Raw genomic sequence first — 13,333 nt, 5'->3', positions numbered from 1 at the left:
TCTGCCATCACTTGTACCTCATCTCTTGGAACCATTATCTCCTTCTCCATTATGCAACCATTTTTTACTTCGTATGAACGACCTCTGGTGTCAACTGCATGCAGCAAACTATTACTTTGAAAATAGCTCTCTTCATTAAAAAAAGGTTCACTACTTGAACTATGCATCCACTTTCCTAAAAACACTTTACAAAAGTTTGTTCTGTTCACTACTCTTTTCCTTTTGCTATGTGATTTCAGTACATTAACCATTTTGTCTAATGTACGCATCCTATTCAAAATTAAAATGAATAGTTTCCTTTTTAATTCTAATGCCTTTGCTGCAATGGCTTCAATTTCTTTTTTTCTCTTAAAAAACTTAGCCTTTTGCTTATATTTCTTCACATCCTTTATCAAATTGGACATAACTCTTCTCTGAAACATTTTTCTACGTATCTCTTTAAACGCTGTTTTTCTGTTTAAGTTTAACTTTTTAGTTGCAGAAGGTATATTTGCATTAACTAAATTCTCAATTTTTTCTTGTCCTTTTTGTTTGAAATCATTCTTTCCTGTACAGACATTTTGTACATTTTTCCTTTTTTTGAATATATTCCTTAGAAAATCTTTTTTTTGCTTACCAGAAGATTTTTTCTTCCTTCCAACATCAGCATCTTCTACTAACTTTGATCCTCTAGTTGTCTTCAAATATAGTTTTTTTTTTTGCGTTTTTTGAACTCTGGATTTTGTAGGCATCTTTAATTTTGTTCACTGCTCTTCAGCAATACCTGAAAAAAACTAAAAAAAAATTCCTTTATTTTATTTAAATATATTACTACATTTCTTTTCACAATAGTCACAAAACGAAATTTCTTTGCCAATTTGAATGCACACTAACTGCTCTTTTTTTTGGGCAAGTGAAAATCACTTTTACAAACTGTCACATTATGAAACCACTTTTCAGATTTTTTAAAAAGCCCATGTCCAGACTGCTACACTCCAGCAAGGGCAACCAGCCTTAGTGATGCTGAATGTATTTGCATTACAGACTGAAACCTGAAAACTCCACTCGCTTGTAAATACTGTGCATGATTATACATGGCAAGCACATGGGTGTGTGCTAAGAGTCTGCTTCTTCCCCCAAAAAATCGCTCCCCCTTTCCATCTAATGCAACTGTGAAATCACCAGAGCAATACGCAATAAATCTCTGCCTATAATTCCTCTCTGCACACAGTCATGTTTTCACATTAGTCCCAAAACGAAATTTCTTTGCCAATTTGAAAGCACACTTACTGCTCTTTTTTTTTTGGGCAAGTGAAAATCACTTTTACAGACTGACACATTATGAAACCACTTTTTTCGATTTTCTTAAATGCACATGTCCAAACTTCTTTTTCAGACCACCTCCATGTGTAACCTGGGTGGCTGCCTACACTCCAGCAAGGGCAACCAGCCTTAGTGATGCTGAATGTATTTGCATTACAGACTGAAACCTGAAAACCCCACTCGCTTGTAAATACTGTGCATGATTATACATGGCAAGCACATGGGTGTGTGCTAAGAGTCTGCTTCTTCCCCCAAAAAATCGCTCCCCCTTTCCATCTAATGCAACTGTGAAATCACCAGAGCAATACGCAATAAATCTCTGCCTATAATTCCTCTCTGCACACAGAGTCATGTTTTCACATTAGTCCCAAAACGAAATTTCTTTGCCAATTTGAAAGCACACTTACTGCTCTTTTTTTTTGGGCAAGTGAAAATCACTTTTACAGACTGACACATTATGAAACCACTTTTTTCGATTTTCTTAAATGCACATGTCCAAACTTCTTTTTCAGACCACCTCCATGTGTAACCTGGGTGGCTGCCTACACTCCAGCAAGGGCAACCAGCCTTAGTGATGCTGAATGTATTTGCATTACAGACTGAAACCTGAAAACCCCACTCGCTTGTAAATACTGTGCATGATTATACATGGCAAGGACATGGGTGTGTGCTAAGAGTCTGCTTCTTCCCCCAAAAAATCGCTCCCCCTTTCCATCTAATGCAACTGTGAAATCACCAGAGCAATACGCAATAAATCTCTGCCTATAATTCCTCTCTGCACACAGTCATGTTTTCAGTCCTTCTTTGACCCCCTCACAAATGTAAGGGGGTCTGTAACTCTCCTCATTGCCCCCTTTTCTTGTTTTCACTCTTTTTTTTCTGAGTGAAACACACAAAATGGCGGCCGCCGCTTCCTTGTTTCGGACGATTCGAATGTTTACTAAGATCTAACAGCCAATCAGAATCGCGCTCGCGCACGCCACCGTACGCGTACCGTAAGCTTACCGTAAGCGTACGGTAAGCGTACCGTAAGCGGGCTCAGATATATATATTGATTTAAAGGCTATTTTCTCAGAATCTACTGAACAGATTTACACCAAACCTACAAAAGGCACTTCCTTGACATAGGGACTACCTCTCTGCCAAATTTCTAGTAATTCTGTTCAGCCGTTCGGGCTGTAGCTCGTTCTAAAGGTCCTATGGAAAAATGCATGGGAAAAACGCGTTTTGGGACCCCCATTTTATCTCAGCCCCCGCTTGACGTATCCCCCCGAGACTTTCAGGGAAGGAGCGGAGCGTAGCGCCCCACCTATTTTGAGAAATTCGCGAGGATTCATCGACCGGCGCCAAAGTTATTCAAAATAGAATGTTGCGGATTTCCTATGGAAAAGGGGTCCTAACTATATCCTGATCTGGGCGCTTATCCAACATGGGATAATCACACAGATCTGTCCCTTGATGAATTGCAGTCATTCATTACTAATACATCCTTCAATGTTTCTACCCTGGATCATCAAGGATGGTTATTATGACAGAAAAGTTCAGATTCCTGTCAGCATCGTTTTCTGGGTCTGCTCCCTGGTTAGACACAGCTTAGGGTGGATCCCCGATTAGATCTTCCCATTCGGTCACTACCTATTCCTTAGGTAAGTTATGTCAAAACTGGCTGCAACACTCCACCTTGGCCTCTGTTAAACTTAATTTATCCAAATTAAATGACAAAGTAAATCTGAATGATTTTGTTAAGGGCCCTGTGGGTGGCAGGTCCAAAAGATGGGTGTATGCTGTTTACAACGAAGTTTGGAAATTATCTCAAACTGAAGCTGCTTCTAGATTAAGAGCTATCGATCAAGCAAATTTGAAAAAAGTGCTTTCTGTGATTGATAATAGCATTAACACCCTTTCTTCCAGAATTTACACACTAGATAATATTGTTTCATCTGTTGTGGATATTGTACAGGATGATATGTCTATTTTATATCATGGTCAAAATCAATTGCGTTCTATAATGCAGTTTGCATGGACTTTTTAAACATTGAAGGCTGGGAAAGTTCCCTGGGACTACATGAACACATCATCTTTATTCCTGCCGTTTAATCTGACTGATAAACAACAGTTCATGTCCATTAAGGATGCAACATACTCATTATTGCATATTGAAAAGTTGGAACCTTAACCATTCTCTGTGGCCAAATCGAACTCAGCTGTGTGGCTTATCCATGGATTAATCACTCTACTATTTCCATTGTTTAAGTTCAGTTCATGTATGAAACACTATGCCTTAGGCAGATATGAACCATTGGGTACCGCTTTCCTGCATGAAGTTTGGTCACTCCCATTTACATACAGGTGCCTGAGAGAGGGTAAAGAGGTTTATTTAAAAGGAGAGGAATGCACTTCCACACCTGATCACTCAGTAGTCTGTAGCAACATCCAATTGCATGATGCATGCAACGTTCACGCCCCGAATTTAGCTTGTATTTTGAAGGGAAATCCTGTGCCAGCGATCACACCCACTTTCACTTTATTAGCAAACGGTAGTTATTTGCTTTTAAATAATGAGGCATGCTGCGGGATGCTAGTAGGGATTCCGTACATTGTAAATGTCTCTCAACGAGTAGTCTGCTGTAAGAATGTCCTTTTCCCACCCCCGCATGTGAGACTGGATGTATCCATCTGGCCTTCCATACCAACCTTGAAAGCAGAGTTCAACAAGATGAGCAGAATAAGGGCTCTATTGTCTCAAAAAGAAGTCGCCCTGACTTCCTCCCATGAAACATTTGTCCTTCACATGGCTAACACCCGCACTGAGATGCATGCTCTTTTAAATACTGATCTCCCACTTCATTTCGGTGCACTGATTCACACTATATTCAATGCCTCGTCAACAACTGGCTTGGTGCATTTTTTCAAAGTTGTGGGCTCTGGCCTTGTGACCTCGTTCCAAACAATATTTGGTGTGATACTGGCATTTTTTCATTCTATTTTTTCCAGCGTCTTCGGCGGGCTTCCGTTAATTCTCGCCTTGTCTGCTGGTGAGCTGCTGTTGATTTGTTTGCTCCGCAATGGCTGCACGATCTTTGCGACACGACAGCTACCAGATGCTTGAATACTATGGAACTGTAGTGGAGACGGGGTTCTATGTGCACACATTGCTATGTTAGCATAAGCGCTTTAGATGTAAAACGCCATCTTGCCACTTTGCTACTTCTGCACACGACAGTGCAGGTAGCTGCTATTACAAGTAAAACTGCTTGCTTGCTTTTTCTTCACATGAGAACTGTCTATTATTCACATCCCTAGACGTGCACCGCGACCTTAGTCTGAACACTGTGTGCAGAAGCCGTCACTGTCAAATAACAATGTATGCTTTTGAATTCAGGTTGATCGGCCCATGCTCTAGCCATAACACGCACACAGCTGCAAATATCTGAAACTCGGGTGCCTTTAATATTGCATTTGCATGCATGATACAGACACTTGTAGAAAATCTTTCCAGACACAGAGAGCAGAGCTGATCCTGTGATGTGATTCACCTAAGCTGATATTTACGGTATGGGGTCCCCCATTCAAGCCTAGAGACCTTCGATTAGTTTCATAAAACTAGCTTACTAGCGAAGGGAGGGTGGCTGTTTTCCACTATCATTTGTAATATGATTTCTCCCTTTATTTTCTATGGTATTGTAACAATGCTGACGGTTTTGATTTTTATCATTTGTCTGCTTATGTTGGCCCAAGTACTGCACCTTAGAGCACGTAGTTAAAAATAAACATTTTAAACTTTTCCGTGTCTTTGATTACTCATGTTGTGGACTGATATGAGAATAATAACGAAAAAGTGTTTCTGATTCCCACCATTGCTGAGAGTACTCTAAGTCGCTTGTTCTGGGTTGTCTAATCATTGGTAGCTTCGAGATGATACGGAGAACGAATGAGACACTGATGCTAGTCGGATAGGGGTTCTGGGTACTGAGGTGAGTTTTTTGGTACACCACAATTCACTTGGGTCCTGGTTTCCTGTTCATAGTTCTGTGCATGAGCAGAATCCCCGCAACACCTAACGTTTTGGTCTTATGATTGAGAAGCCTTAGTAGTGCTTATTTTTGTCCACAACACCCTCACTCTTGTTTCCGGTTGACAGGAGTGACGGTTTAAACCTACTTATATAGTTGATTTATGGGTTCATTCAAGCTTGACAATTAAAAAGGTTTTCTTTTTCAATAACTACCCTTTTTATGCTATGGGTTAATATAGATTGTTTTTTCTTCTCTGCGTCCTTATGGCTGAAGTCGTTATTGCAGTGCATAGTCGCGCACCTCTCCGGTGTCATTTGACGCAGTTCGGGGTGCCTGACGATGGGATGTCTATTATATTTGTAGTGAGTGCCGATGCATCGTTCCCCTATGAGCTGTTTTACTCTTGGGTTACTTTTCCGGAGGTGAATGCAGATGATAAGACGTTTCACGCATACACTCCTACGGCTGTTCCAGTTAATTATACGCCATATAGGACGCAGGAGATTCCTATTTCTGTTTGGCAGCATCGTATTTGGTTCAATGGCGCCCTCCCCCCCACCATTACACCAGTTTGGTTAGGTCCCTTGTCTATTCCAGGGGCCACTTGGCCAGTCTTGGCCGGGTTCACACCACATCCACGGTATTTGATAGCCCCGCTGGATGAGTTACGTCAACTCCATACCGCCCTAATTGCGGTACATAGGGCTTTAGTGCAATACGTTTCACGCAATGTCCAGGTGGGGGCAGCTGGGGTTGCGGCGCAACCAGCTGGCATGGCCGGGATTACTATTAGTCCCGTCATGGTTAATTCGGTAATGGGCAAGCGCCCCCAGAATAAGGACAATATGCCTTATTGGCTTGCTGAGAAATTTGACCAGCTGGAAGCAGTTTTTCCGAATTCTACTCCTGTGAAAAAACAGAAGATCCTCACCATTAGTTTGCAGAAATACTTAGTCCCAGAGGTAGCTGATTGTGATAACTGGGGTAAAGTGTTTGCAGCAGTCTACTAGAAGTTCTTCGGCACCCCGTCTATGGCTGTACTGCCCTCCGTGATCAAACGTGTTCAGGATCAACACGGTCCGGACATTGTTACAATTCCATAGAAAATGAAGGGAGGAATCATATTAAAAATGATAGTGGAAAACAGGTCCTATAATACCTTGTGAACCACCCTCCCTTGGCTAGTAAACTAGTTGTATAAACTAATAGAAGGTCCCTAGGTTTAAATGGGGAACCCCATACCTCAAAGATCAGCTTAGGTGAATCACATCACAGGATCAGCTCTGCTCTCTGTGTCTGGAAAGGTTTTCTCCAAGTGTCTGAATCATGGATGCAAATGCAATATTATAGGCACCCGAGTTTCAGATATTTGCAGCTGTGTGCTTGTTCTGTCTAGAGCGTGGGCCGATCAACCTGAATTCAACAGCATACATTGTTATTTGACCTTGACGGCTTCTGCACACAGTGTTCAGACTAAGGTCGCGGGGCACGTCTAGGGATGTGAACAACAGACCGTTCTTATGTGAAGAAAAAGCAAGCAAGCAGTTTTACTTGTAATAACAGTTACCTGTAGTGTTGTGTGCAAAAGCATCAAAGTGGCAAGATGGCGTTTAACTTCTAAAGTGCTTATGCTAACATAGCAATGTGTGTACATAAAACCCTGTCTCCACTACAATACGATATTGTTTACTAAATCCGTTGGAACACCCCCTATAAATCTCTTTGCATGTTGCAGACCATTAGGAAATGCCGTTCTTAAATAGGGTGTAACGGTTCCTTTTGCTCCACCCCTTCTGCCCGTTAGAGTAGCATGCTAAAGATCCCCCATTTCCCAACCTGCCACCCCACATCCGAAATCTTTGAAAAATGCCCTTCTGGGCTTCCGAGTTTTTTTCACAACAGGCTGCCGAGGAAGCCTTTGTTGAGCCATTCCATGGAGTTTTCCTATCCCCTCCAGTGGATCTGTTGCCATGGGTAAGGAGAACCTTGCTGCAAGCAGCGTGGCAGCTCTTTTATCATCCTGTACCCACTGCCGTCCCTGCTGTGTCATGGAACCAGCGTAGGAGGAAGACCATACCATGCAGTAACTGCTCTACTGGCTGCTCTTTTTGAGGGGGTGAGGTTTGAAGCTTAGTTGTCCTAGATACAGAGGAGAATCTCAAATAAGGCTTGTCCACTGTGAGGAGCCCTGACGTTTTCAAAGCGGCATCACCCCTCTGGGATATGAAACTGTGTCTTCCACTCCACGGAATTCTCATATAGGTGCGCAACCAAGTGATTTCTTTTACAAGGAGCCATGCTTTACTAGGCTTGGTAACCTGAATGATCTGCTTAGCATAAGTTCTCTGGACATGATGCAACTGCAAAGTTTCTACAGCACACTGGTTCCAGTTGTCAACTGCACCTGACAGTTTCTGGTCTCTCCTCTCACAGGTCACAGCCCAGCAGGTGAAAACTTGCAAACTTGAAATTCTGAAGAAGCAAACATACATCCAACTGGTTGCTTCAGGCCCTGTGTTTCCGAAAGACAGAAAGGTTCCCATCCTGCTCTCCACCAAGAAGGGGTACCTGTTCATCCAGACAGAAAAGCCCATCTACACACCCGCCCAGGAGGGTAAGTGGCTCTCTTTGAATAAATGCTTTCCTCTGGGGTTTTTGATCACTATAATATGATTTTTTTACTGGCACTGAGGTGCTGGAACTAGGGGTGAAGGAGGTGCTGCAGCGCCCCCCCAGATAACCTTTGAGGATTTATGCTGCATAATCACTAACAAAGAGTCCTTTAAAGTGTTTTACTTGTAGCACTTTCTGCTTATTCCAATTCAGAGGTTCAAGTGTCGACCAACTCCCCATAATAAACTGCTTCTAATCATTCTAACATGGAGATCTGTGTTTACCTTTCATTTCTCTGGGTGCAAATTGAGTGTATTTTCTGGATCAACAGATCAAATGTTTCTACTGGGATTTTATATAACAGCCTGGAGGCTGGCATAGGCTGATGATTTAGGGACAATTGATATTAATGTGTTACAATTCACCTGGAAAGTGGATGGTTTGGTATCAGTATGGGTTAAGCTCATTCACTGACCAGAGAAGTCTGCATCAGGATGAAACGTGGCCTGGCATGTGCAGGCATCAATGCAGAGAAGGATGCCATTGTACCGTGAGGCGAGGATGCTGCTCAGCGTGTGCTTTATGCTGCAAGGGATCAACCCAGTAATAACTTTGTGTTTTTCAGTATTATCACTATTGAACTTACAAGTTTACTTTCTCAGCAAATTGAACCAGGAAACAGACTATGAGAATCATTTCCGTGTAGAATCTACACTTCACAATAAACCAGGTGGTGAGATAGTAGCAGCCCTTGTTTGAGACATGTGCTGTCCTTCGATCCAACTTTTCAATGTTAATTGAATTTGAATTGATGTGTGCAGTGCTACGAGCTGTCCAGTCCAGACCGATTTGACAGCATGAACAAACCACTGTAACATCTAAATGTTTTGAGGAATATAAATCCTGCATTATTTAGAGTGATATTAAAGAATAAACATGTGTAGCAGAAGATGTCCTTGTTGCAATATAGGAACATAGGGTTATTTTCTTGCTATTATAACTACTGAATTCAAAATATACATATATATGAATATTTAAATATTCACATAAGGTTATTCTTAGAGATATAAACATATGAATATAACAATTTAATACTCACCGAGTTGTAACCTATAAAAATGTCAAGTACATAATCAAAGAGTCCATCCTCGATGTATAACTAAAATTCATAAGAGTACATAAGACCTCTTAAAACCACAGTTCATTCCTCTAGGATAACACAGTAAGCATCAGAGTAAAAGATCCACCGGCTCTCATTGGTGCGCCATCTGCTTTTCAGATACCAGGGCTGATAATGGCAGTGATAGTCTACACAAAGCCTCAAATGCCATAGGCATAGCCTGTAAGGGCATTGGTACTCTCACAGACCTAACAAGTCCCTATCAGACTGGGTGCCCTGATACTCCTTCCTGACACCTTGGATTTTCACCATGAAATCCTTAGAGGTGTTGCTGTCTTCTCTGCAGGATGAGTTGGTCAGACCAATACAGGTTCTGGGGTGTTTGTAAGGGTTGGAGGTGCTGCTGCTGGAGCAGCAGGCTACCTTCAAGGGTTGTGCCTCTGGCTTTGTAAGGCAGCGTGCAAAAGCTCGCTTGCACACATACCTTTGCTCATTTTGTCATTGTTCCCTTTCTTCTTCTGCGACCAAAAACCCACTTCCAAATAACAACAGGGAAATGTTTATTAAGATGGATGAGTTTAAGGAATATTCCTGATCTGAGAGCAGCTTGAGCTCGTAATCCAGGACGCATTCCTGTTAGGGCTCTTCTGCAATGCCCGAGGTCTGGCCCATGGGCCTTGTATGCAATAGATCACATTAACCTAATTCATACTCTGTTGCCTTACAGTGAAGTTCCGGGTCTTCGTTCTCGACCACGTGATGAGGCCTGTAGAGGAATCTATCACACTCACAGTTCACGTAAGTTACTTTTAACAATTCTAGACACCCTTATCACAGATTACATGGTCATGAAAGGTAGCCCCCTGTCCTGACAACTCAATCCCATGAAATCCAAGCACATTTCCTGAAGATGTCTTCCATGCTAGAAGCTCACTTGTGGAACAAAGAGTGCACAATCCCTGTACAGCCACGGTGTAGTTCTCTTACAGTAATAATGCCCAGACCCTTTCCCAGTGAAGATATTTGCTACCACCTCTGGCCTCCATTACTGAAGCTCATAGCCCAGTCCCGTAAGGGAATCTATCCTGCAGGCCTTGAGCCAACTGGTGTGAGGGTGTTCCTTTACTTCTATCCAGTCTCATTTTGTACGTGCAACCCTCCCCTCCCCCCTCCAAAGCCTTCAGTATTGAGCCTCTCTGCGGGTGTATGGGTTCGCGTTCATCCAATTTCCAGTGCCCAATATTGCATGTTCATTACCTCCCTTCAGTGCCATCTGGTTCTCAACCGCTCCCTGTAAGTGGAAGAGCATGCATCCGTGTAGTGCTGTCTGAAGCCCAGAACCTACTAGAGCCATGGCATTTCCTCACTCGTACGCCCTCCATTACTTAGCCCAATAGCTAGTGGCCATCTCTAGGCCGTCTGAATCCTAGAGACGAGTATTACATTCCTCCCTCTTATACGCTGCGGTACTCAGGCTCATCCTCCTGGTGCTCTCCAGTGCTACAACCTATAGCCCATCACTGTAAGTGACATCCCTCCCTCTTACACTCTCCAGTACTCAGACCAGAGCCCACCCATGAGTTCGCACTTGTGCCCATTTCTGACACGAATTCCGGTGTACAACTTGAAGCTGCTGTTAAATCTCAGTAGGTCACTGCTGCTGCTGAAAGCTAAGTTGCAGGGCATGACACTTTTTATCTTGTGAATGAGGTGAATATATTCTGCATAATAGCCCTTTCCTGTTTCTTTGTCAGAATGCGCAAGGGTTGCAAGTGAAGAAGTCAGAGAAACGTTCTGATGCGGGAATTATCAACGAGCAGGTCACCATCCCAGACATCTCTGAGTAAGGCAAAGCATTTGCATCTTTTTTCCAGGTTGGGGTCTCTCACACAGAACACTCCATGGAAAGGGGTTGTAATTGTTGTCTCCATTCCTTTCACCTGGTATCGCTGTGATTCAATGTCTCCCGCAGAGACCAGATGAATTTCTGCTCCCACACATGCACAGTGTATCTCTTAGCTCCAGTATCTCTCTATAATGCCTAGAGTATCTAATCTTCAGTGTCTTGCATTGCCTTAGGCATGACCAGAGTATTGTTGAGTATTTCTCCAGGAAAGTCTTCCTCCATGTGTCTCATAATCAGTGTCTTCTTCAGTGTCTCTCATGAGCGGTGTCTTCTTCAGTGTCTCTCATGAGCGGTGGCTTCTTCAGTGTCTCTCATGACCATTGTCTTCTTCAGTGTCTCTCATGACCATTGTCTTCTTCAGTGTCTCTCATGACCAGTGGCTTCTTCAGTGTCTCTCATGACCATTGTCTTCTTCAGTGTCTCTCATGACCATTGTCTTCTTCAGTGTCTCTCATGACCGGTGGCTTCTTCAGTGTCTCTCATGACCATTGTCTTCTTCAGTGTCTCTCATGACCATTGTCTTCTTCAGTGTCTCTCATGACCAGTGGCTTCTTCAGTGTCTCTCATGACCATTGTCTTCTTCAGTGTCTCTCATGACCATTGTCTTCTTCAGTGTCTCTCATGACCGGTGGCTTCTTCAGTGTCTCTCATGACCATTGTCTTCTTCAGTGTCTCTCATGACCGTTGTCTTCTGCATCTCTTGGGACTAGTTTCTCTCCTGCCTCCAAGGAGTATCACATGGGAACACTATTTCACGCCCATACTGACAGTATCGCACTGGAAACAGCAGCAGTGACTGAGAATTTGATGGTAACACGATTCAGTGAGATATGGCAGGAGTGGTAAATCCTCTGGTGGAGGATTCTTCACCGGTGCAGAATACTCAGGCAGGCTTATAGTATGGTGAAGGCCACGACGTCAGTGAATTCTCCACTGTTGAATGCATTTTCCCCCTCCTCTGCAAAATTGAGGGTTTTCTATTAGCACCCAACTCTGAAGCTGTGGTCTCAGAATACCCTAACCACAATGCTGTCCTAAATATTGTTCAAAAGTATATTGCCCCCTTAGAGTTATTGATAGAAAATCTGCCGCTGATGAGACAATCTTTTTGTAAATGATACACGGGACGGCCTTTCTATCAGGCAGTACTTTTGCTAATGATATACTGATGTATGGGGTGGAGCAAAAATGCAGCTTCATGATAGGGAACGGTGTGTCAGGGGTGGGTGGGTGGAAAGGGAACCTTCAGCAGAGCCTCTAATCCGAGTTGTCTCCTCTTGTTACCCTGTAGCCCCGGGGTCTGGAACATCACAGCCAGGTACACCTCCTCCCCCAAGGCCAGCTCTTCAACCCAGTTCGAGGTGAAGAAGTACGGTAAGGTCTATACTGCTGCAGCATGTGTTTGCCCTGAGGAGAAGAGCACATACCCATCGATAAACGGGGTTATGAGAGCATCTTGGAAGTATACCATGCCCGCTGGTTTGCAAGCACGCCTTAAAAGAGCAGAAAGAGAGGACGCCTCCGGATATCTAAGTTCCAGATGGAAGCGTTCTCTGTGAATGGCATTAGAGTGTGGTGCACCCAGGCACACTATCTACCCCACTCCAGGCAGCCCTGGCACAGGACCACCATCAGCTGGCAGAGTCCTCCCCTCAACACATGCCCTGGCACAGGACCACCATCAGCTGGCACAGTCCTCCCCTCAACACATGCCCTGGCACAGGACCACCATCAGCTGGCAGAGTCCTCCCCTCAACACATGCCCTGGCACAGGACCACCGTCAGCTGGCAGAGTCCTCCCCTCAACACATGCCCTGGCACAGGACCACCATCAGCTGGCAGAGTCCTCCCCTCAACACATGCCCTGGCACAGGACCACCGTCAGCTGGCAGAGTCCTCCCCTCAACACATGCCCAGGCACAGGACCACCGTCAGCTGGCAGAGTCCTCCCCTCAACACATGCCCTGGCACAGGACCACCGTCAGCTGGCAGAGTCCTCCCCTCAACACATGCCCTGGCACAGGACCACCGTCAGCTGGCAGAGTCCTCCCCTCAACACATGCCCTGGCACAGGACCACCGTCAGCTGGCAGAGTCCTCCCCTCAACACATGCCCTGGCACAGAAGGCTGAATGCACTCACCAGACATTCTTACAACGTTCAGGTGCATGCAGCCGCACTGAATCACTTAATATCAATCAGTGTAATATCTTAGATGGAGGCGGGTGAGTCTGTGTTATATCAGTCCTAGGAACATTGATGGGTGCAATGAAAGAGAGCCTGGTCACATTAGCTGTCCTCTCCATCCACTGGAGTCAAGCTATCCTGCCTGATGATGGGTGATACCCCGAAACCGGTCCTACGAAGCTTGTTTCTG

At 44.1% G+C, this 13,333-nt stretch overlaps 1 protein-coding gene across 1 annotated transcript in view; it reads left to right on the top strand.

Annotated features, from left to right (window-relative positions):
- LOC146870299 (complement C4-B-like) overlaps positions 1-13,333 on the top strand; it is a 332,560-nt gene that overhangs the window by 25,590 nt on the left and 293,637 nt on the right. Inside the window, exons 3-6 of the mRNA XM_085642540.1 lie at positions 7,752-7,932; positions 9,779-9,849; positions 10,806-10,894; positions 12,249-12,331. Of these exons, the coding sequence (XP_085498666.1) occupies positions 7,752-7,932; positions 9,779-9,849; positions 10,806-10,894; positions 12,249-12,331 (424 nt within the window). The remainder of the gene's footprint in view (positions 1-7,751; positions 7,933-9,778; positions 9,850-10,805; positions 10,895-12,248; positions 12,332-13,333) is intronic.

This window comes from Triturus cristatus, chromosome 1_1 (assembly GCF_964204655.1).
Source record: "Triturus cristatus chromosome 1_1, aTriCri1.1, whole genome shotgun sequence".
In the NCBI taxonomy this organism is placed as follows: Eukaryota; Metazoa; Chordata; class Amphibia; order Caudata; family Salamandridae; genus Triturus; species Triturus cristatus.
This window is presented reverse-complemented; position numbering and strand designations above follow the sequence as displayed.